The sequence below is a fragment of the Theobroma umbraticum genome, unplaced genomic scaffold, assembly GCF_002168275.2.
Source record: "Theobroma umbraticum cultivar Fairchild unplaced genomic scaffold, ASM216827v3 scaffold_12.1, whole genome shotgun sequence".
Lineage (NCBI taxonomy): Eukaryota > Viridiplantae > Streptophyta > Magnoliopsida > Malvales > Malvaceae > Theobroma > Theobroma umbraticum.
The window spans coordinates 817,437-838,105 of NW_018397269.1; the positions used below are offsets into that span (position 1 = coordinate 817,437).

At 33.6% G+C, this 20,669-nt stretch overlaps 4 protein-coding genes across 4 annotated transcripts in view; 2 read left to right on the forward strand and 2 right to left on the reverse strand.

Annotated features, from left to right (window-relative positions):
- Positions 1-10,037, reverse strand: part of EMB2247 (protein EMBRYO DEFECTIVE 2247) — a 14,082-nt gene extending 4,045 nt beyond the window's left edge. Inside the window, 18 exon segments of the mRNA XM_021441098.2 lie at positions 28-184; positions 372-461; positions 1,541-1,761; positions 2,201-2,317; positions 2,436-2,553; positions 2,645-2,793; positions 3,981-4,064; positions 5,127-5,202; positions 5,607-5,674; positions 5,774-5,826; positions 6,520-6,573; positions 6,867-6,963; positions 7,319-7,360; positions 7,362-7,409; positions 7,752-7,835; positions 8,349-8,475; positions 9,074-9,158; positions 9,773-10,037. Coding sequence (XP_021296773.1) covers positions 28-184; positions 372-461; positions 1,541-1,761; positions 2,201-2,317; positions 2,436-2,553; positions 2,645-2,793; positions 3,981-4,064; positions 5,127-5,202; positions 5,607-5,674; positions 5,774-5,826; positions 6,520-6,573; positions 6,867-6,963; positions 7,319-7,360; positions 7,362-7,409; positions 7,752-7,835; positions 8,349-8,475; positions 9,074-9,158; positions 9,773-9,926 — 1,824 coding nt within the window. The 5' untranslated portion in view covers positions 9,927-10,037.
- Positions 10,038-11,892: 1,855 nt separating this feature from the next.
- On the forward strand, positions 11,893-13,021 carry LOC110425901 (geranylgeranyl pyrophosphate synthase 7, chloroplastic-like). The gene has a single exon (XM_021440980.1). The coding sequence runs from the start codon at positions 11,936-11,938 to the stop codon at positions 13,019-13,021; it is 1,086 nt and encodes a 361-aa protein (XP_021296655.1). The 5' UTR covers positions 11,893-11,935.
- A 1,348-nt stretch (positions 13,022-14,369) lies between these two features.
- Positions 14,370-16,225, forward strand: LOC110425733 (geranylgeranyl pyrophosphate synthase, chloroplastic/chromoplastic-like). The gene is given in 2 exon segments (XM_021440723.2): positions 14,370-15,224; positions 15,226-16,225. Coding segments are annotated over 2 exon segments (969 nt in total). The 5' UTR covers positions 14,370-14,462; the 3' UTR covers positions 15,433-16,225.
- A 200-nt stretch (positions 16,226-16,425) lies between these two features.
- Positions 16,426-19,717, reverse strand: DHAR3 (dehydroascorbate reductase 1). The gene is made up of 6 exons (XM_021440724.2): positions 19,423-19,717; positions 18,712-18,802; positions 18,441-18,584; positions 17,426-17,543; positions 17,014-17,154; positions 16,426-16,768 (listed from the first exon to the last, which is right to left on the reverse strand). Exons 1-6 carry the CDS (start codon positions 19,631-19,633, stop codon positions 16,682-16,684), a joined length of 792 nt encoding a protein of 263 aa, XP_021296399.1. The 5' UTR covers positions 19,634-19,717; the 3' UTR covers positions 16,426-16,681.
- Between the last annotated feature and the right edge of the window lie 952 nt (positions 19,718-20,669).

A 20,669-nucleotide genomic window follows, 5' to 3' on the forward strand; every position in this document is an offset into this window, starting at 1 on the left:
TTTTGGACTTCAAAAAAGATTGCAAGCAAGATGAGTTCCCAAATAGTAGCCTAGTTCAGACATTCTACGTACCTGTGAGTCGCGGATAAGTCCATGAAGATATACATAAGAAAATGGAACAGTTCCCGTGAATTCAATTCCCATCATAACCATTCTTGCGACCCAAAAGAACAATATATCATGCCTGTCAAGAAAAAAGTATTAATGCCACAATCAAAACATAGCAAAGTAGACTAATTGGAAATTCCTTAGACCTACTATGCTATAAAGCCATATAATCAGTTATCAAATAATGTAAAAGAAGCATTCTCTTATACAAATGAATAGGGCACAGCATCTAAGCAATAGGAGATAACCGGAGCGGTTCATACCCAGTTTCAAGCATTGTTGTTGGATAAAACCTTCTAAAATCCTCTGCTGACACATCCGGCCACCCAAGAGTACTGAAAGGCCATAGTGCACTGAAAAGAGATGTAAACAGGTCAGGTATAGTCAAAATAAATAGCATTTATCACACAAACCAAGATTGATGTGTGCATGACAAGTTTCATGTCCAGATTATGGAAGAACCCTTATCCAAGCCTTCAAAAGATAGGTGAAGTAAAATTTAAAACCTTGAGCTGAACAATATTGCTGAAAAAATTGAAACCTATCCAAATTGCTATCTCATTGCATTACTTAAAAAGCCCAGTGGGTGAATTCATATAGCGTGGCACAGAACTAAGTGATTTCAGACACCACACACAAACTAATTTCAAAAAATCAACTTAGTTACCATAATAATTTTACACCAAAGAATTAAGACAAAAAAATATTTGGACTCAAAACCTTGGAGCTCTCATACAACCTTTAGAACTTTCCTACTAGGAACTAATACTTCAGGATTTAGGCGAAATTTCCACTTACACATTGAAGGGACAGGAACTCCGATCACTGCCAGAGAATTCAAGACCAATACAATTATGCAAGTTAAGTGAGAATATGAATATGATAGCTTCATATGGATGAAAATTTCAGAAAACTAGTTTTCTTTAACTTGATCTGAAACATATTTCATCCTTTTTTCAATTGGAGGTACTGCAAGTAGATCATTTAGCACAGTTTTTCACATCAAATCAAAAGTTCATTTCAGGAAGAAAACAAAATTGTAATGTACTCATATGATTGATAGTTTGAAATCATGAATGCATCATCTAAGTACAGTGTTTAAATAATGCTCAAGATTACGTTTGAAACACCATCTCAGGTTTAATGCAACTGTTTATTTGAAGGTCCTTATAGACTTGAAAAGGTGATAACAGAAATAAACACAACTTATAAGAAAGTAAAACCAAAGCGAACGCAAATATAGAATTGACAAAGACTGGTTTTTGGACTATGAATTCATAATCTCGTGAGCTCTAGTTTTTAATATAATATTCCAATTAGATTTTCTTAGGAACAAAAAAGTTTAAGAGGGAGAAAACTAAAATAAAAAACAGTTTTACATCCTAAAGAGAAGATATCACAGTTATGGAGTAAAAAGAATTGAATAATAAACCTTGAGAACCAAGTGTCAAGAACATCTGGATCCTGATATATTTCTACATCTTTTCCATATTTATCACGAGCCTTTATAAGTGCTTCCTCAGCACTCCTAGCAACTATATATTCCTCTTCACAGTCTTTTCCAACAATGTACCAAACAGGTATGCGGTGTCCCCACCACAGCTGTCTGCTTATGCACCAATCCTTTATATTTGATAGCCAATGATTATAAATCTGCAATCAAAATAAAAAGGATAAGCAAAGGAACATAGTACCCAACAGAAGTAACCTCAAAAGCAAAATAGAGATTAACAGGCAGATGGGATCCAGATGATAGTGGCACCTGCCGAGGCGTATAGAACAATCAAGAATGACTAAATGAGGCCATCCTCTCAGTGAGGGAGAGAGATGTCACTAGGTGGAGAATGACTATATGGTATCATCGTCGGACATAGTTATGTGCCCAAGCTAAGTATGTCAATCTTTTCCCAAATTGTTCCTCGTGCTTAAAGGACCAAACCTCATAACCATGCCCACTTTGAGATGTTGATATAAGCATCAAACACAGGTACTTTAGGAAAAATGAAAAAATAGAGCAACATAGGTTTCAGGAAACTGATGATAGGTAAGTAGACTTGGAGTCAACATCAAAGAATTATGCTTTCTATCATACCTTCTCAAATCTTTCAGGCATAATGGTCAGTTCTCCCTTTTCAACTGCACGAAGGGCCTTTTCAGCCAAGGGCTCCATTGTTACAAACCATTGCTTGCTTACTAATGGCTCTATTACCTAATAAAGGAAACAGGACACAAAAGGGAACAATATTAGAAAGAATTACCGATAGAGGAAGTAGCAACACCTCAACTTCCAAAGAAAAAAGGATATAATTGAAAGACAATATGCACACCTCTCCACCACGCTGGGATCTTGGTACTCGTAAAGTGTAAGGTTCCTTTTTCACAGCTAAGTCAGTCTCCTCAAGTTCGGACCACAATTTCTTCCGTGCCTCAAACCGATCAAGACCACTAAAAATTCAACAGCCACCACCATAAGTTAGGCCAAAGAGAAGGCACCTTTAATTTAGTATTTTTTCAGAAAGTCCTATACAAATGTTACCAGTACAGTCCGGCAACCTCATTTAGTGTTCCATCCTTGTTCATAACATTAAGAATTGGAAGACCAAGCTTTCTAGCTAGAAGATAATCATTATGATCATGGCCAGGGCTTATCTTCAGCACACCTGTCCCAAAGTCTTTATCAACAAACTGCCACCATTGACATAATCAAAAAAGAAGAAGTGAGATCATTAATCTAAAATTTTTTTATTTAATGGATACAATTGAAACATTTGCCACCGCCACCAACCCCACAAAAAGAGATAATAAAGAAGGTAAAACCAAAAATAAATTGTTACCTAACAAACATATTGTACCTTCAATGTTTTACAAGGAAGTACAACCAGAAGGAGAGGGTATACTATCAATTTAAAAATTGGCTTAAATAGACTCCAAATTGCACCACACATTTGACGAACCAAATGATACAATTTTATTATGCTATGCCAATTAAGTTTCACGCGCATGACTCCACTCTTTATTCTCAAATGTTTTCCTGTTGAATTATCATTTTTCATCTGTAGTCTCTCAATTACTAGAATTAAAACCTTTTATTCTTTAATAGCTTGAATCTCATCAATGTTTAAGCTTCTATAAGACATACTTCACATCTATATGATTCTTTTCATTAACATAGTTCTTTTTTAGTTATAATTTACTATTCATTTCATTTTAATCGAAAATGAAAAATCAAAAGCCTTACACTTTGCCTCGCTTACACTTTTGCCATACCAAAGCTTTGACAGACTATGCAATGAGAACAAATGACAGAGAGAGATTCAACAACGGGAAACAACCAAATGCATTTTCATGTATCTGGAAATCAGAATAGACATTGATGATGCGTGAAAGGACTTAAGCTTAAAGAAGACTTAAATCTAGGTTTGGAGCACCAGGTCATTAAATCATTGCCAATTAAGGTTCTATGAAGCAAGGTCCTAGAGGAATATAAATAACGCCCTACAGACAAAGTACTAAGTTTACAATACTTATGAAACTCTTTCAATGTTTTACATCCTCATTACTGCTTCACATGATTAGGATACACGTTTAGGTTATAAATAATGATGCAGATATATTCAAGGTTAAAATACTAAGATTAAGAGGGAATGCCTTGGGCTCCCTGCTTTAGCAATCAACACTGACAAACCTTCATTTAGCCACACCACAACCCCCGCCACCCCCCCAAAAAGAAACCAACTTAGAAATTTCATTTAAATTCCTGAGTCACATACATTCCCACCAATTTGATTCACGAAGATTAAGGGCAAATTATTACACTAATGCAACAATTGGTGAATGAAACAATATTAAGAAAAACAACAACAGGTTTTTACCTTATCAGATATAATGGGAACATGACGACCATATGTCATAGGAACAATTGCCATTTGACCAACATACTTGGAATATCGCTCATCCTGCAGAAAAAAATGAAAAAATATGGAATCAATGTAATGTGTCACTCATAAAAGGACAGAGTTGTGAGTTATCACTTAACGTGCAAGTTTTGTTGGCTAGCCTATAGCCTTATTCGTGGTTTGTTCCAAGAAAGGCAGGATGAGTGGGTGAAAGGAATGGAAGAATACTTATGTAACCAATCATTGGGGCAAGAAAAAAAGACCACAATGTTTTTCACTTAAAAGAAAGAGCTTTTTCCATGTTGCAATCAAAGATTATTCAGTTGATTCATTTTTGGTTATGTTGCTTAAGTTAACCACCATGTTTGTCTTTTTTTTCCTCTTTCCAGATAATTTATGTATGTCATTTAGTTAAATTGAACACTAAACATTAAAAGAAAGAGCATTTTCAAGTTAACCGACCACTGGTGGTTATCCAAGTTAACCACTATGTTTATCATTAAAAGAAAGAGCTTTTTCCAAGTTAATCAATCATTGGTGCTTTTATCCATGTGACATCCTATAAAATGTCCAAGGGAAAACTGAAAAGTAATGAGTGCCTGAAGAATTTTCTTAAATCATACAAGCAGTGAAAAGCATTTTCTATTTATTAAAACAACCGTAACTTTCTATTTATTCAATGAAAAGACCTATCATATTAATAATTCCTCACCCAAAAGCCTTTCTTCAGGCCATTAGATAGCGGGCTTTACTTCTTAATAGATGCACCCAGTCATTGGATAAAGATAATTGTTAGGTACACTAAAAAATTTACTCAAAAATAAATGAAATAAACTGGAAATATTAAATTAAAATTTTCTATAGGATTTATGACTATTGCAATGAAAATATATAATGCCGGTCGTGAACTTGCATTTCATAAGGAATATAATAATTCAACAGTATCTAGTTTAATAATCTTAAAGCAAGATAATTATCAAATTAGATCATTTCACATAGAGGTGAGAAGGCATGTTTACAGAAAGTAAAATTAGAGGACCATGTCAATTACCAGAAGTAATTACCAAGCATCTGGCCATCCATCTCTTAACTATTACTTCAATAAAAATAAAGGTGCTATACCTGAGGATGCACAGCAATAGCTACATCACCAAACAAAGTTTCAGGCCGCGTCGTTGCTATTGTCAAGAAATCACTCCTATACAGAGAACATATATAAAGTATCAGTCATAATATGTGGCAATTCCAGACAGAGATGCATGTTGATCTAATTGAGGACATTTAAGATTTATGTATATATGAATGAAGCATACGTAAACTTTATACCATACAATCTCCAATAAAAATCATGCATGTTTAAGTACAATTAAATTCTCTACTTGCACATTTCAATAAGAATAAAAACTTTGGAGCTCGCAAGGTAACATCATATTCCCTGCCTTCTCTTACTACTGTATCTTTTACTCATGCAATTTTGAATCTAATTTTGCTGTCTTACTACATTTTCTCCTTTCAGTTACTCAAGTCCCTTCATGTTCCAGAAAAAGTAAAGCACACACGTATCAAAGTACTTAATATAGCAAGTGACTATCTAGTGAATACCTTGAACCTCCAGCAACTCGATACTTAATATAATATAGGGTACCAGGCTCTTCAGAATATTCTACTTCCTAAGCAAAAAAGCCAAAAGATAATGTTAAATGATGAAGAATTTAACTCAAATGCAGAACAATAAGCAATATCCCCATGAAATGATGAAACATTCATACCAAGTCTGAAACAGCCGTCTGTAACTTGGGAGACCAGTTAACCATGTAAGACCCTATAAGAAAAGATCAAATAGTTAAACAACAGTGGCAATTAATTAGGTTACGTAGACTAGAATTGTACAATAAACAATCAGTTAAAATCAGAAAAATCCGAGCTGAGCTGTATAATTGAATAAGTAATAAAATTAACCAAAAAACAAAGACTCCTACCACCAAGCATCAGAGAATCAATTTAATTGTCACCATGAAAAATAACTGTTCCCAAAAGGGAGCTTCTAAATTTAAAACCCCCTTCCCTTCTGTCTTGTTACTAAGCTATTTCCAGAGCAGAAATTCTACATGTGTTTTGAACAAATATGGATGTACAGACATGTCTATCTACATCAATTCCATGTCAGCCAAGTGTGACCAGTCAATGTCTCAATGAACAAGACCTGGAACAGAGGTCAAACAGAAGATAGGTGCTCCTCAAATAATGCATTCCAAGGCGAAAAGATATAGAAAATCATTCTTAAAAGCTAATATTAGTCTTTCTTTGTTGTTTTCCACTTGATTTTATAATTTCTTTTAGCTTTGGGTGAGGGGAAAGATGCAATCAAAATTTTCTTCTTTCTCCCTATTATATTATTAGGATCAAATGTTAAAATAAGCTGAAAATAAACATATTAAAAGACTTTGTTCACATACTATTGCTTTCAGTGAGCAAAGTTCAAAGTGTTAGTTTTCAATGGAATTTAGGCATATACCTTGATAGATTAAACCTTTTTCATGGAGTTTAACAAACGCCTCAACAACAGCTCCTGCAATAGGAAGGCAAGGTTCAGAATACATAACCTAACAAATAAACCTAGCCTACTACCATTTGAACAAATGTAAGCGCTTTATATTATTGTTGTTATTATTATTTTACAACAAGAACAACAACAACAACCACTACTAGTCCTATATTCTCACCGTACATGTGATGCAAAGATTTCAAATTATGTAACAAATAATAGTAAACAGGTTGAGGATTGTTAACTTTACACATAATTTTAAAAGACTTTGTAGACTGGCTACATTCCACTTCTACTAGATAGAAAACTGGTCTTACGACTTAGCTGCTCATCAAGGGTGAACCTTTCTCTAGTCCAATCACAAGAAGCCCCAAGTCTTTTAATCTGATTTGTAATGGTCCCACCATACCTGGAAATACACAATCCAGTAATAACAAAAAAAGAGAAGAAATAAATAAAAGACAGAACAAAGTAGTACCTAAACCAATGCAACCTTAATGGTCAAATGTGAAAAGGCAACTGGCAAAAGCAAGAAAATTCCATAATTATCAGTGTTTGAAAAAAGAAGAACTATAGATTTGATTCAGAGGTATAAGTTGTGTACAAACCCCCCCCCCCACCCCCCCCCCCCAAAAAAAAAAAAAAACTAAAAAAAGAAAGAAAATAACAAAATAACATGAAGGATATGCACAAAGTTACAGCATTCAACATCAGGAAAAAACAGCATAGAGAACCAAGTATGGAAGTAATTTAAGGAAACTATACTTCTCTTCCACTCCCAAACTCGTTTTGCAAATTCATCTCTGCCCAGTTTCTACCCTTTTTATTCCTTCAGATGCCAACATTCTTTCCACAACCAACTGGGAAAAGAAGGTAAAATAGCTTCAATAATTTTTTTTTAATTCAACAGGATACAACTCATTTGCTACATGGAACATTATGTATATTGAGGGCAGTGAATGCAAAGAATATAAATCCATACTAAAAATGAAAATAAAATTTTACAGAGAAGAAATTAAAAAACAAAATATGATCCTAATGATTAAATCATTCGCAGAAATATTACATAAGTAAAGAATGGTCAAATAAAAGTGCTTAATCCTCACAGGGGTTGATAAAATATTCCAAAATATGTCTCTGTTTTTTTTTTTCCTATTTTTAGGGATCACTAATGCAGAAAGCATGATCATCTATAGACTAACCTGAGTCGCAATACCAGCATGATCAGTCCCAGGAAGCCAAAGTGTTGGTCTTCCCCTCATGCGATGGTACCTAACCATGATATCCTAAAAAAGACCACCAAAGAAGACAAATACAGAAAATAAGCATGGCAAAGCCAATAAAAATAATACCACTAAAACATAAAATATTTGTAATGTCTAAAAAATACAGGTTAGAATCTGCTAGAATCAGAAGGATCCTTGGATCTTGATATCTCATCCTCCTCCAAAACTTCATCTCGTTGCATCCTAACACCACTACCCCCATCCAATAAAGGGGAACATCATTCTTTTCACTAAGAAAACCATGTTCTGAGGATAAGAAATTACTTTGACCACCGTAGACTCAAATGCCACCATGAATTAAATCACAGTTATTGAACATGTTACATGAAACATCCTTCTGTGTGAGATGCAATGCTCACATGTAATTATCTGCACTATTAAAGTTTATAAAAGATTCAGAAAACCAAAAACATTGTATCAATATGAATCCTACATGTATAAAACCTCTAGTGAAACAAGTAACAAATGCTAATTAAGGTCCCTTTTGAAGCATCTTAAAATCATTTTCACAACCTCAAGAGTCACAAACATTGCATGTCCCATGTGCAGAGAACCAGTAACGTTAGGCGGAGGCATTGATATGACAAAAGGATCACTTCCCCGGTCAAATTTTGGCCTCAAATACCCTTGAGACTGCCACCTGACATCCAAGAATTACATAAAAACATCATCTCAATAGAAACATATGTTAACAAGGTCTGCTACAAGTAATGCACAGAACCATATCTAAATGAGGTCATTCCACCTTCCAAAGCCTGTATGCAACAGTTTCACAAGAAACCTTTTAAACAGTTAGTTCAGAACCAAACAACAGTAGCTCAAAAATGCATCAACAGACATATCCCTTCACAGTAAAATAAATAAATAATACAATCCTTAGGGCTTAGAAAACATACATAGAAAACTATAGTCACAAGTGAATAAGGGTTTTTCCTTATCATGAGATAGACAAGCAACCAAAAGTAAGAAGTTAGACTAAGAGATAATATTATTAAAATAGCTTCCTCCCTTGATTACTATGAGACACATCCCATAATAGCCCCAAATGAACCTAAGTAAAGCTCATAAGTTGCATTCTATCACTTACATTTTAACTTCATTAAGATGAACATATTTATTGCATCAAAGATATGGACTAATCAACATAAAACCTAAAAAATTCAATTTTAAAAAATAGAATCGATAATAAAAAAAGAGTCAAAATAAAAAACAAATTATCTGATTCAAGAAAAAAATACCAATTGTATATCCGCTCCTCTGAAGTAAAATCAAAAGACTTTGCTAACTCTGGAGAAGTGAAAACGCCATTCTCTGATGCAACAACTGAAAAGGCAACAAGAAATTGCATACATAAGCGACTCAAAAAATTACCCTCCACAACGAATATACTAAGATTTTACAAACATTCATCTCCTAATTTCATCCACTAAGGCCATTTGATTATTACTTTTAGTAGCTTTTTCCTTGCTCAAAAGTTACTAAAAAGTAAAAGAAAATAGCAAAATGCATAATTATATCATATTACATGAAAAATGAGCAGTTAAACTAATATGCACAACACATTCAGACGTAAGTTTTCCCTTTAAAAGTAAAACACTGCATTCCCTTGCACAAAAACTTTTAACTATTTTTCTCATATTATAGGGTTTCTGCCCTCTGAATTCATCCAAATTTTCACGAAACTTGCCTTTTCAAGTTCATTTTTCTACTCTGAATTTTCTAAGGATACAAATAGAAACTAAGAAAAAAAAAAACGAAAAACAATTGCAGAAAATGCTACACTATTCGAGTTCATTTTCTTACGCTGAATTTTCTAAGGAAACAAACAGAAACTAACTGGAGAACATAGACTCTTTAATTTTAATTTTCCTCCACTTTCTCAGCAACGAAAAAGAAAAGAGCCAGATAACAAAGTGAAGAAAAACTTTTTTTTTTACCAGCAAAGCTCCGACGCTTTATCGAACTGAAACCAGACAGAGAGAGAGGAAAGCAAAAACGGCGATGTTTGGCAAAGAGAAGAGGGTTGAGGGTGTAAGCAGAGCGAGAAGATAAAAGAAAAGGAGGAGAGAGAGCCATTTGGTGGAGACTCATTTCTCAAAGAAGAGTGATTTTCCTTTTTTTAAAGAGCCTTTTAATATATTTTTGTATTTCCTGGCGGGGTTTTAGCTTTCACCTGCTTCGAGTTGAAGCCTTCTACTGATATGTAAGGATAATAGAAAATTAGGGACGATGGAGATCGACATGTGGATATAGAAAGAAAATTTATGTAATAAAAAAAAGGCATACATTTTTTTAAAGAAAAAAATACTAAAATTTGTTAAAATAAATATTTTAGTAAAATTGTTTTAATGTTGTATATATATTATTAATTATTAGAAAATATTTTTTATTAATAAATAGAGTATTCTTTTCTTTTTAGAGTAGAACTTTTATGAAACAATAAATATAACGAAAATATTACACAATTGAGTAGTATTAAATGTTAGATTTCATTTTCATAAGACATTTGTTAGATGGTTAAGTAAATATAGAATTGTAGAGTCTAAAATTTTTAAAATATTTTATATATTATATATTTTAAATATTAACTTATATTATGAGAATATAATAAAAAAGTATTAATACACTTTTTATGTTGCTCAAAGATTAGTGGAAATAGGAAAGTTAAGAAATTATTACTTGATTGATAGATTAATTCATCTTGTTTTAATTTTTTCAATTTTTATAGTAACTACAGAAAGAACACTTTTCAAAAATAAAAATTATAAAAACAAAACTTTAAAATAAAATAAATAATGAGTTTTTTGTAAATAATTTAATTGTTTATATTTAAAAAAATCTTGTTAACTTTTTCAATACAAAATCAATAATTGATAAATTGGAACTCAAGAAATATTGTCGAGCATAATTTTTTTAAAAAATTATTATAATTTTTTTTATTACATGTTATATAAAATTATTATATATTATAAATTTTTTATTATTAATTAAATTCAATATATTAATTTTATAAATTTTGTGACAGGAATATAATCTTTTTACCTGCTTTGGGTTATTAAATTTAAATTTGAATCTTTTATAATTAAAATGATATATATTTATTATTGAATCAAATGTTAATATATTCAAATATTGGATTAATCAACTATGGCTTACTATAAGCAAGGGCTTTAAATTTAATTCGCTGGTATTATATAGTTTTTTTCAATAAATGCAAAAGGCCCAAACGTATGGTAAGTTTTTCCAAAAAAAAGTAAAAATGACAATGCGTAATAATTTGTACACTTATTACCATTTATTACAGCCATAAAAATATTCATCAATATATGGTAAGATTGACAAAAAAAAGGAAACTGAAAATTGGAATTTGAATTTTTAAAAATTCTTAAAAAACATTTATGGGTTCAATTCCTCTTCGTAATTTTTGGAAAAATATTTGATGTATTGATAATATATCAAATATTAATTCTTATCTTTGACTTTTCATTGTTACCATTTATGTATAAAAAATCTACTATCAATAATTTTGTCTCATAAATATAAGTGACAGATCATATGTATCTTATCAATTACAAAAATTTCAATCTAAAAAATTATTACATTACGTTATTACATGTACCACTAATCAAAATATATACAACACGTAATTAAAATATATCATTTCAACATACATTTGTCTACGATTTTGCATTAATGCGAAAAATTTATAGTTATAAACGTGTGCAAATAAGTCAGGGGAATAGGTGATTAATAATATCTTAAACAAAATTATAGGCCAGATAAATAATCAATGAAGGTTAGGTAGGTCTAGTTGGCTCCAGCAAAGGTCATTAAAATGTTACTAAACCAGTGTAAATTGCCTTGCTTATCTCACATCAGCAGAGTACATAAATAGTAGAAGATCCTTTTTGTAAATTACCAAATAACAAATACTAGCACTTGGATGAGGCTACAGTCCAATTTCACACCCAGAAGGAAGCCATTGGTATTCAAAGTAGCATCTAATTTCCATCATCCTCTTCAAAATAAGTACAAATAAGCTTAGCAGCTGCCTACATTAACACCGAAAAAACAAAAGCATTTCACCAAACCCATTTCCAATGGCCTTCTCTGCAATCATCCCAAGTCATAAAACCTCTTCTGTCATCAAAATCTCCACTGAAGATCCTGTGAAGTTTACCCCATTTTCGCAGATCAAGGTTGTTCCCGGGAAAATTCAGGCTAGCCAGATTGCAAACTCATCTTTACCTCGAGCATTCGTATCCAAAGACTGGATGTCCAACTCTGACCCATTGCCTGCGTTTAACCTCGACGAGTACATGGTGGACAAGGGACAACGAGTGAACAAAGCACTTATTAAGGCAGTCCCTTTGAAACATCCAATGCAAATTCATGAAGCAATGAGGTACTCCCTTCTAGCTGGCGGCAAGCGCGTCCGTCCTATTCTTTGTATTGCTGCATGTGAGTTAGTAGGAGGAGAAGAGACCCTGGCAATGCCAGTGGCTTGCGCAGTGGAGATGATACATACTATGTCACTGATCCATGATGATCTTCCTTGTATGGACAACGATAATCTTCGTCGGGGAAAGCCTACCAACCACAAGGTGTTCGGGGAAGAAACTGCTATTCTCGCTGGTGATGCTCTTCTCTCCCTTGCCTTTGAACATGTAGCTTCAAAGACGACCAAGAATATTTCACCTGACCGAGTGGTTCGAGCCATTGCTGAGCTAGGGTCGGCGGTTGGATCAGAAGGGCTAGTGGGAGGCCAAATAGTGGATCTTGCGAGTGAGGGAAAAGAGATAAGCTTGAATGAGTTAGAGTATATCCATTTGCATAAAACTGCCAAGCTTTTAGAGGCATCCGTTGTTTGTGGTGCTATAATTGGAGGAGGAAATGATGGTGATGTTGTAAGGGTTAGGAATTATGCTAGATCCATAGGGTTGTTGTTTCAGGTTGTGGATGATATTTTGGATGTGACAAAGTCCTCGGAGGAGCTTGGGAAGACGGCAGGGAAGGATTTGGTCAGTAATAAGGCCACTTATCCGAAGCTGATAGGCCTTGACAAGGCCAAGAAGTTTGCAGGGGAGTTGATGACTCAAGCTGTTGAAGAGCTTGCCCATTTTGATCCGGCAAGAGCTGCTCCATTGTTTCATTTAGCCAAATTTATTTGTGATCGAGACAACTAGTCAAGGATTAACTGGTTTCAACTTTTATTGGAGTGACTTTTGGGAGCGTGCTGGATAAATTTTACTTGTATTTCGTTTGCTTAGTTTCAAAATCAAAAGTCTGCATACATATACAATCGGTGCATTAATCAAATAACTATTTTATTAGAGATTAAGAAGAAAGAGGAGGAGGTTCATGTGTTACTTTATATGATTTTTCAAAAATAAAATATCAAATGTTAAAACTTAAATATAAGATAATAGTTAGTCTTTTTCGATCAACTTGAACTTATGAGAAAAGAAATTACTCAACTAAATACGGTATCCAAACTCTCGAGTTAAAATTTTTTTTTAAAAAAAATATTTTTTTATTTATTGATTGAATGCCTTATTATTAGGTCATGCAATGCTTCTCGAATTCTTTTTCAATTTACACATTCTTTTACATTTAGAATCATGATATACAAACTCATTAACCATTCATCCTACTTATACATAAACAAATACGTTAAAATTTATATATATTTAAGATAATAATTAAAAGCTTTTCTAACTATCAATTTTAACTTATGTAGTAATTAATCACCTAACTTATCGTCAAAGTTGTGAGAAAATGCCTAATCAGCTAAATTGAAAATGTTTCATAATCTTTATTTTTTAAAAAAAAAAATTAATCAAGTGTCTCAACATGTAGTTAGAGGGATTGTTTAAAATCTCATAGGAATCTAAAATGTCGCACACTCATCTTATCGTTGAACAAAATTAAAGGGATTGTTTATAGTTATTCTGCTTTATCTGATTGCCACTCTTTGTTATTAAGTTTTCTTTCGATTCTTGAAAAAAAAAAGAAAAAGAAAATGCATGTGAACTGTCCAAGTAATAATTAATTAAAAGTTGATAGCTTGGCAACCACACATTAAAGCAAAAAATCATTTTCCTCGATTCAGGGGTAACGATATATATATATATATATATATATATATATATATATATATATATATATAATGTATGTATCTCATTTAAAATTCATGAACAATGTATAAGTTGTTTTTTTAAGCATGTTTCTAAACCTTGAAAAAAAGTTCAGGCAAGCGCAAGCTGGCAGGATAAACATTTCCAGAACAATAGCCCTTAACCTTTAAGCAACACTAGCCAAGTTGGGTCGGTTTGTTGCATCTTGAATCAACTTCATTAGTTTAACCTCTGAGGCAAGAGATAAAAATAGCTATAAATAGCAGTTGATTCAGGCTACTAGGGGACTTCAATTCATACTAGAAAGAACTAAGCATGGCTAGGGCATTATATATATAAGGCCAAAAAAGTAAAGGTAGGTGTGTTTCAATGGCTCTCTTCAACCAATACCCCAAGTCATGACAATTCAACTAGTCTTGCATTATTACCTCGGAAATGATCATATGCCATTTTGGTAATGTAAAGCTTGTTCGTGGAGTGAATTCAGGCCATGAATTTCGCAAACTTATCTTTCGAACAACCTCTGCTGGCAGAAGACTTGCTCACCATTTCACAAGATAAGCGGCCATTAGTAACATTCCAGTTTGAAGAATACTTGGTGGTGAAGGGAAAACAAGTTAACAACTCACTTAATGAGGCAGTACCCTTACGACACCCGATAAAGATTCACGAGGCAATGAGGTACTCTCTTCTTGCTGGCGGCAAGCGTGTCCGTCCTATTCTTTGTATTGCTTCATGTGAATTAGTAGGAGGAGATGAGTCCTTGGCGATGCCAATGGCCTGCGCTCTGGAGATGATACATACTGCATCTTTGATCCATGATGACCTTCCATGCATGGACAACGATGATCTCAGACGAGGCAAGCCTACAAACCACAAAGTTTTTGGTGAAGCAACTGCAGTTCTTGCTGGTGATGCCCTTCTCTCCCTTGCCTTTGAGCATATTGCTTCCAATACGAGAAATATTTCACCTGACCGAGTGGTTTGCGCTATTGCTGAGCTAAGCACAGCGATAGGGTCCCAAGGGCTTGTGGCAGGACAAATGATGGATCTTGAGAGTGAGGGAAAAGAAGTGAGTTTGAATGAATTAGAGTACATTCATGTGCATAAAACCGCCAAGCTTTTAGAAGCATGTCTAGTTTGTGGTACCATAGTGGGAGGTGGAAACACTGCTGACATTGAAAGGGTTAGAAAGTATGCAAGGTGCATAGGGTTGTTGTTTCAGGTTGTGGATGATATTCTAGACGTGACCAAAGTCCTCTGAGGAGCTTGGGAAGACTGCAGGGAAGGATTTGGTTAGCAATAAGGCAACATATCCCAAGCTGATGGGCATCGACAAGGCCAAGAAGTTTGCCTCTGAGTTGATGATACAAGCTGTTGAAGAGCTTGCCTACTTTGATGCTGCAAGAGCTGCTCCATTGTATCATTTAGCAAACTATATTGCTAATCGAGAAAATTAGGGCAGAAATTTTAGCTGTATTAATTCTTTTTATTTGTTGGAAAATAAAAAAGTTGTGGAGTACAAGTTGTCAAATATATATAAGATATTTTAATTTCACAACTGTAATAAGTACTTTTGTTAATTTTCTGAAGGTGGAAAGGATAAATAAAACTTCGAAATCAGCTACAATGCCAAAACACAAAACCTAAAGTTTTGAAAGGGTGTCAGTTCTCAACCCTTTCTTAAACTCTGCTAATGAAACGGAACTGATAGAACTCATGTGACTTGAACATCAACACTTGCACAACCTAGCTCTTTTCAATCAATTCTTCAAAAGCAATTCTCCTCAGCACGAGCATGAGGGCATAGTTGGCTAGATAACCCGATTTTTGCCATGCTATTTGAGAAACAAACAAACAAACCAGCAAAATAAAGAGGTTTACAGTGTACTTGATAGCTCATCTCAACCAGAAAATAGGTTCGTGGTGTGAGGGAATTTTGAAGTGAAACCAGGGAAGAGAAATCAAAGTTGACTCTAAACAAGGTGGTGGTGAGGATGGAGATAAGGAGTCTAGGCTCAGGGTTGACAAGTGCTCACAGGTATGAATGCCGAGATTTTTAAATAAAGATGTAGTGTCTTTCAAACTCATTATGCTCTGCCGGCTAAAACTTAGTAGTAGCTTTTTGATGCTCTACATATAACTGACAACATTTATTTGATATAAGCTTGAGTTTTGGTCAAAAAATTTCAAGCAAAAAGAATCTCCGAATACAAGCTACGAGAGCACCCAACATTGAAAAAGTTTCAAAATGGCAAGAGTTTTACTTGCCCCCCCACCTCCCCCACCCAAAAAAAAAAAAAAAAAAAAACAGAAGGTTTTTACTGCATTAACAATCCCTCAATCTTGAACAGAAAAAGTTTTATCCTCATGATTTTATGCCACCGATGCATAGAAATTATGATTACTACTCAGGCATCAGAAGGCATTCATTTCTTGAAAAAGTTATAGCATGCAACAAAAATATAAATTGCTTTACATGGAATAAGATATTAACTCTAAGAAGGGGTTTTACATGTTAACTATCTCTGTAAATAAATGTGTACTCTCATCTGATAACAAGCATCACAAAATGAAGTCTTTGATCTCAGTTGCATGCCAAGAAGAGTACCACATCTTGTAATATTTTACCTCATTACATCAAATTTTGGGATAGGGTAGATACCTGATAACTTGTATAAAAATAATATACCTGTATAGCAGAAAGAATTAACCCATTACTTTTGGACGCCAACCAGCAATTACATCATCAGGGCTTGCGCGTGTTTTAACGAATGAATCCATCAAGAAAATTGTCTGTTTATGAGAAATTAAGCATGATCAGGAGCTTAGTTCAATATAGTTCTTGTGTATTTTGAACTGAAGAACTAAATATCATGCATCAGATGAATTGCAAATGTAAGAGCACATTAAGATGTAAGAGGGGGAAAGAAAGAGCAAGAATTGTCATCAATTTTTCTCATATCTGATTCTTCATATACTGTAAGTGTTGGCCACAAAAGTAAAATAACAGACGAGAATTTCAAGCACAAACAACATACCTCCATGTAAAATTTCACATAGGGAAGTGTATCTGGAACAGACCATTTCTTATAATGCCCCAAAGCAATCTCAAGATGATATAACTTAGGTCCCAGAGACAAGTCAGCTGCAGAAATCTTCTCCCCATTGATAAAAGGGCCCTTTAAAGGAAATAAAATAAAAAATCAATTATGCAGCAGGTGACTGAGTTCACCAACCAACTTAACAAAACAAGTTATTTCTAAGTCATCAATGATTGTTATCCCACCATCATAAAAAGAACAGGAAGGTGCAAATCTTAACATGTTTAACGAACCAGATGAATCAGTTATTCACATTACTATTATATTGATCAAATAAAATCTATAAGCTGTTCTGCCAAACCAAAAGCAATTGTGAACCATCCTAAGTAAATCAAGAAAGAGTCCTCACATTTTCTTTAATATAATCATTGAATGAGCTTAGCTCATTAAGCAATGACTGCTCTGTTCCATCAGCGGGGTCTTTGCTTTTAAGAAAACCAATAAATGTAGTGAAAATCTTCGAGCCGCTACAAGAGAAAATCAAATGCTAGGCATAAATTCTGAGTTGATAATTCAAAATTGGTCTTTCAGAATGTTGTTAGAGATGAAGCTCAAAAATGTAAAGCAATTATGAGATAGTCATCCTAAATATCAAATCATGACAATTTCTCTAGAAAACTTGGAATTGCAGCCCTTCTTGATGATAAAATGAAGCCTCAACCACTCCAAAAAAAAAAACCAAAAAACAATTACAACTTTCAATTATTTCTTATAAATGCCAACTGATAGAAATTTATGCACTAATGGCTAAAATGACTCTGACCATGGTGAAAGTATTGTGCATTGTTTATTGATCATTTAGCTGAAAAATCTCTGAATATAAACTTCGTAGTATCTACGCACTAAGACCTGTTTAATACTGTCTTTTCAGGTCTTGAGAATGTGCACACAAATCGCCAAAAGCATAAAATTTTAAATACAAAACAGCTGATGGGCATGAAAATATCCAAATACGCCATCCCAATAATTCACCAGACAACCAACATCGACAAAGTAATGAAGATCTTTTCCTTCACCCTGGCTTAAGAGATAAATTGAGGCTTATTCAAGATATTCTGCAGTCTGCTTCTAACTGATTTTTAGTCAACTTTAAAGTCTTCATAGATATATTTTGTCGATGACTAGTTTCATTATTGTTTCCATAACATTTTAAGCTAAAGAGGCAGCCAACTGAGTTACAGATTTTCTGGAACTGTGCTTCAGGGTCCTAGCTTGATTATTTTTTAGACAATTAATCCTTCATGATGCAGGAGTAATAGTTTTAAAAAACTATAGAAAACAGTACTATAGCAGGCACTGCAAACATCATTGTTCACACAACTGTTTGTTACATAATGCATATGGCAGTGAGCAGAGAGTCCTACACTGATGCTTTTTCCGGCGGGGTTACTAATGGTGGATCAGGGTACTTTTCTTCCAGTGACTGTGTAATGACATCAGAATCAGGAACCCACTTCTCCTCAAGTTTTGCTACCGGAACTTTCCCTTCTGGACTGATTTGTAAGAACCTGAATTTGACCAATGCAGTGGTTAAAATATACGATTTCATTATAAAACTAACAAACTAAATATGATTTAGTGATAAAACAAATGCAAAGTTAAAGTATATGATTTTGTGGTAAAAATAATTATTACCATTCTGGCTTGTTTGCCAAATCTACCAACTTCATGTCATAAGGAAGATGCTTTTCCTCGAAAGTCAGCAATACCCTTTGGCAAAAGGGGCCTGAACCGCCCAACCCCACAAACAGTTAACAATATTCCATGAACAACTCCCAAGCATATCATATTACTCACTTCTAAAGAATCGAATTTTCCTATTTCTCACGTTACAAATTTTATTCCCGATTCCTTTCATACACTTATTATACTCTAAGATTACCTCCTTTTATGAGCTAATTTTGTCGCCAACCTATCACATTACTCTTCTTTTACAGTATCCAATTTAAGAAAGCACAGAGCTTCAATCTTTATGCATTCTATTTCATTGCGAATTTTACAAATTCAATAAAGCCAAAACTAAATATACATAAAATTTATTTCTTGTGCTTTCCAATATGTTCACACTCTTCTCCTTTCAAATTTTCTTAAATATCAAAATATAGTTGAAATTAAAATTAAAAAGTAGCTTAACTCTATTACCAATTAATTTCAGCAAATGCAAGATTACAACAACCTAAAAAGGAAAACAAAAGAATTCAACTAAATTTAAAAAAATTTAACTTTTCTTTTCACTTCAAAATTTGTCAGCATGGCAAACAGATGGACCAGTTGAGTTTAAGTAGAGACTATAAGTTCGAAAAAGAAAAAACAAAAGAAAACCCAAGACAGAGAAAGGGATATTACAGTCGCCGAGTTTGTTGGGAGTGGTGACGGAAGCTTTGACGCAGACTTCGAGAGGAGTCGTGGAAGTGGCCGCCATTGTAACTGCGAAGCTTCGAGAAGTTGTGATTCTGGCTCCGTTATGGCGGCATAGGGCGTGGTTCTGAGGGAAGCGGAGGCCAAAGGCTAAGTGGTACTTGAGTGAACAAGACAGAGCTGAGGCTGTCGACATCATTCTGCCGTGAAAATGGGTTGAAGCCAAAGCTTTGGGTTTGTTCTGGGTAAAATTGAGGTTGTTGTTTCGACATGAGGCTCAAACTGCTTATATGTAGTAGAGACGGGGCAAGTGTAAAGGATTACCCATATGACGCCACCTCACTTTTTCCATTACCTGTTTAAAAAGTATAGTGCTTGCGGGTTGGCTTAAATTCAGTGTGAATGGCTTTAATTGGCATGGACATGGAAAACTTTTTTATTTATTATAGTATATTTGTATATTATTATTTAAATTTTTTTTAATATTGATCAATTTTAATATAAAATATTGAATAAGTAGGTATTGTAGGATAAAAGATGGAAAAATTATCCTATGAACTAAGATGAAGTTTTTAAGCTTCACAAATAGAATTAAAAGAAATGTTCTATTATGATATATTCATGAATATTATAAATTTATTAATAATTAAACCAGAATTAGTGTCATAGTTTTGTGATAACCAATATACATGGTTTTTTATAGCATTGTTATTTTTTTTTAATTTTTTACTTTGGCAATGGTTTATCTTAGAAGAATAAGTCCATATTTTATGTCAAATTGTTGATAAAATGATCTCATTTCTTTATTTGTCTAGTATCTTTACTTTTCTAATTGCTTTTGCAAGATAAGAATATTTCTCGAATATGGTTTCTTGCCTTTTCTCTCAATAATGTATGAAAACCAACTAAGAGTTTTTCTTTTTAAAGTGATTGATTATTATCTGTTCTTTGTATGACTCTAGTCTTAAAACCATCTTAACACAATTTGAAATCTACTGGTTTTTGCATTTTATATTTAATAATCATTATGCATTTTTTTTTTGAAAAACAAGAGATAGCTTCCATTGATCAATGAGGGATTAAAGGGTTCCCCTAAAAAGAACAAAAGTTATGTCCAAAAGGCCGGTGAAGGATGATATGCCCTTAAGCAAAGACCAGCATATCTTCTAGAAACACCATAAAGGCAACAAAAAAAGGCACATGAGGACATCAAACCAAAAAAAAAAAAAACTTGG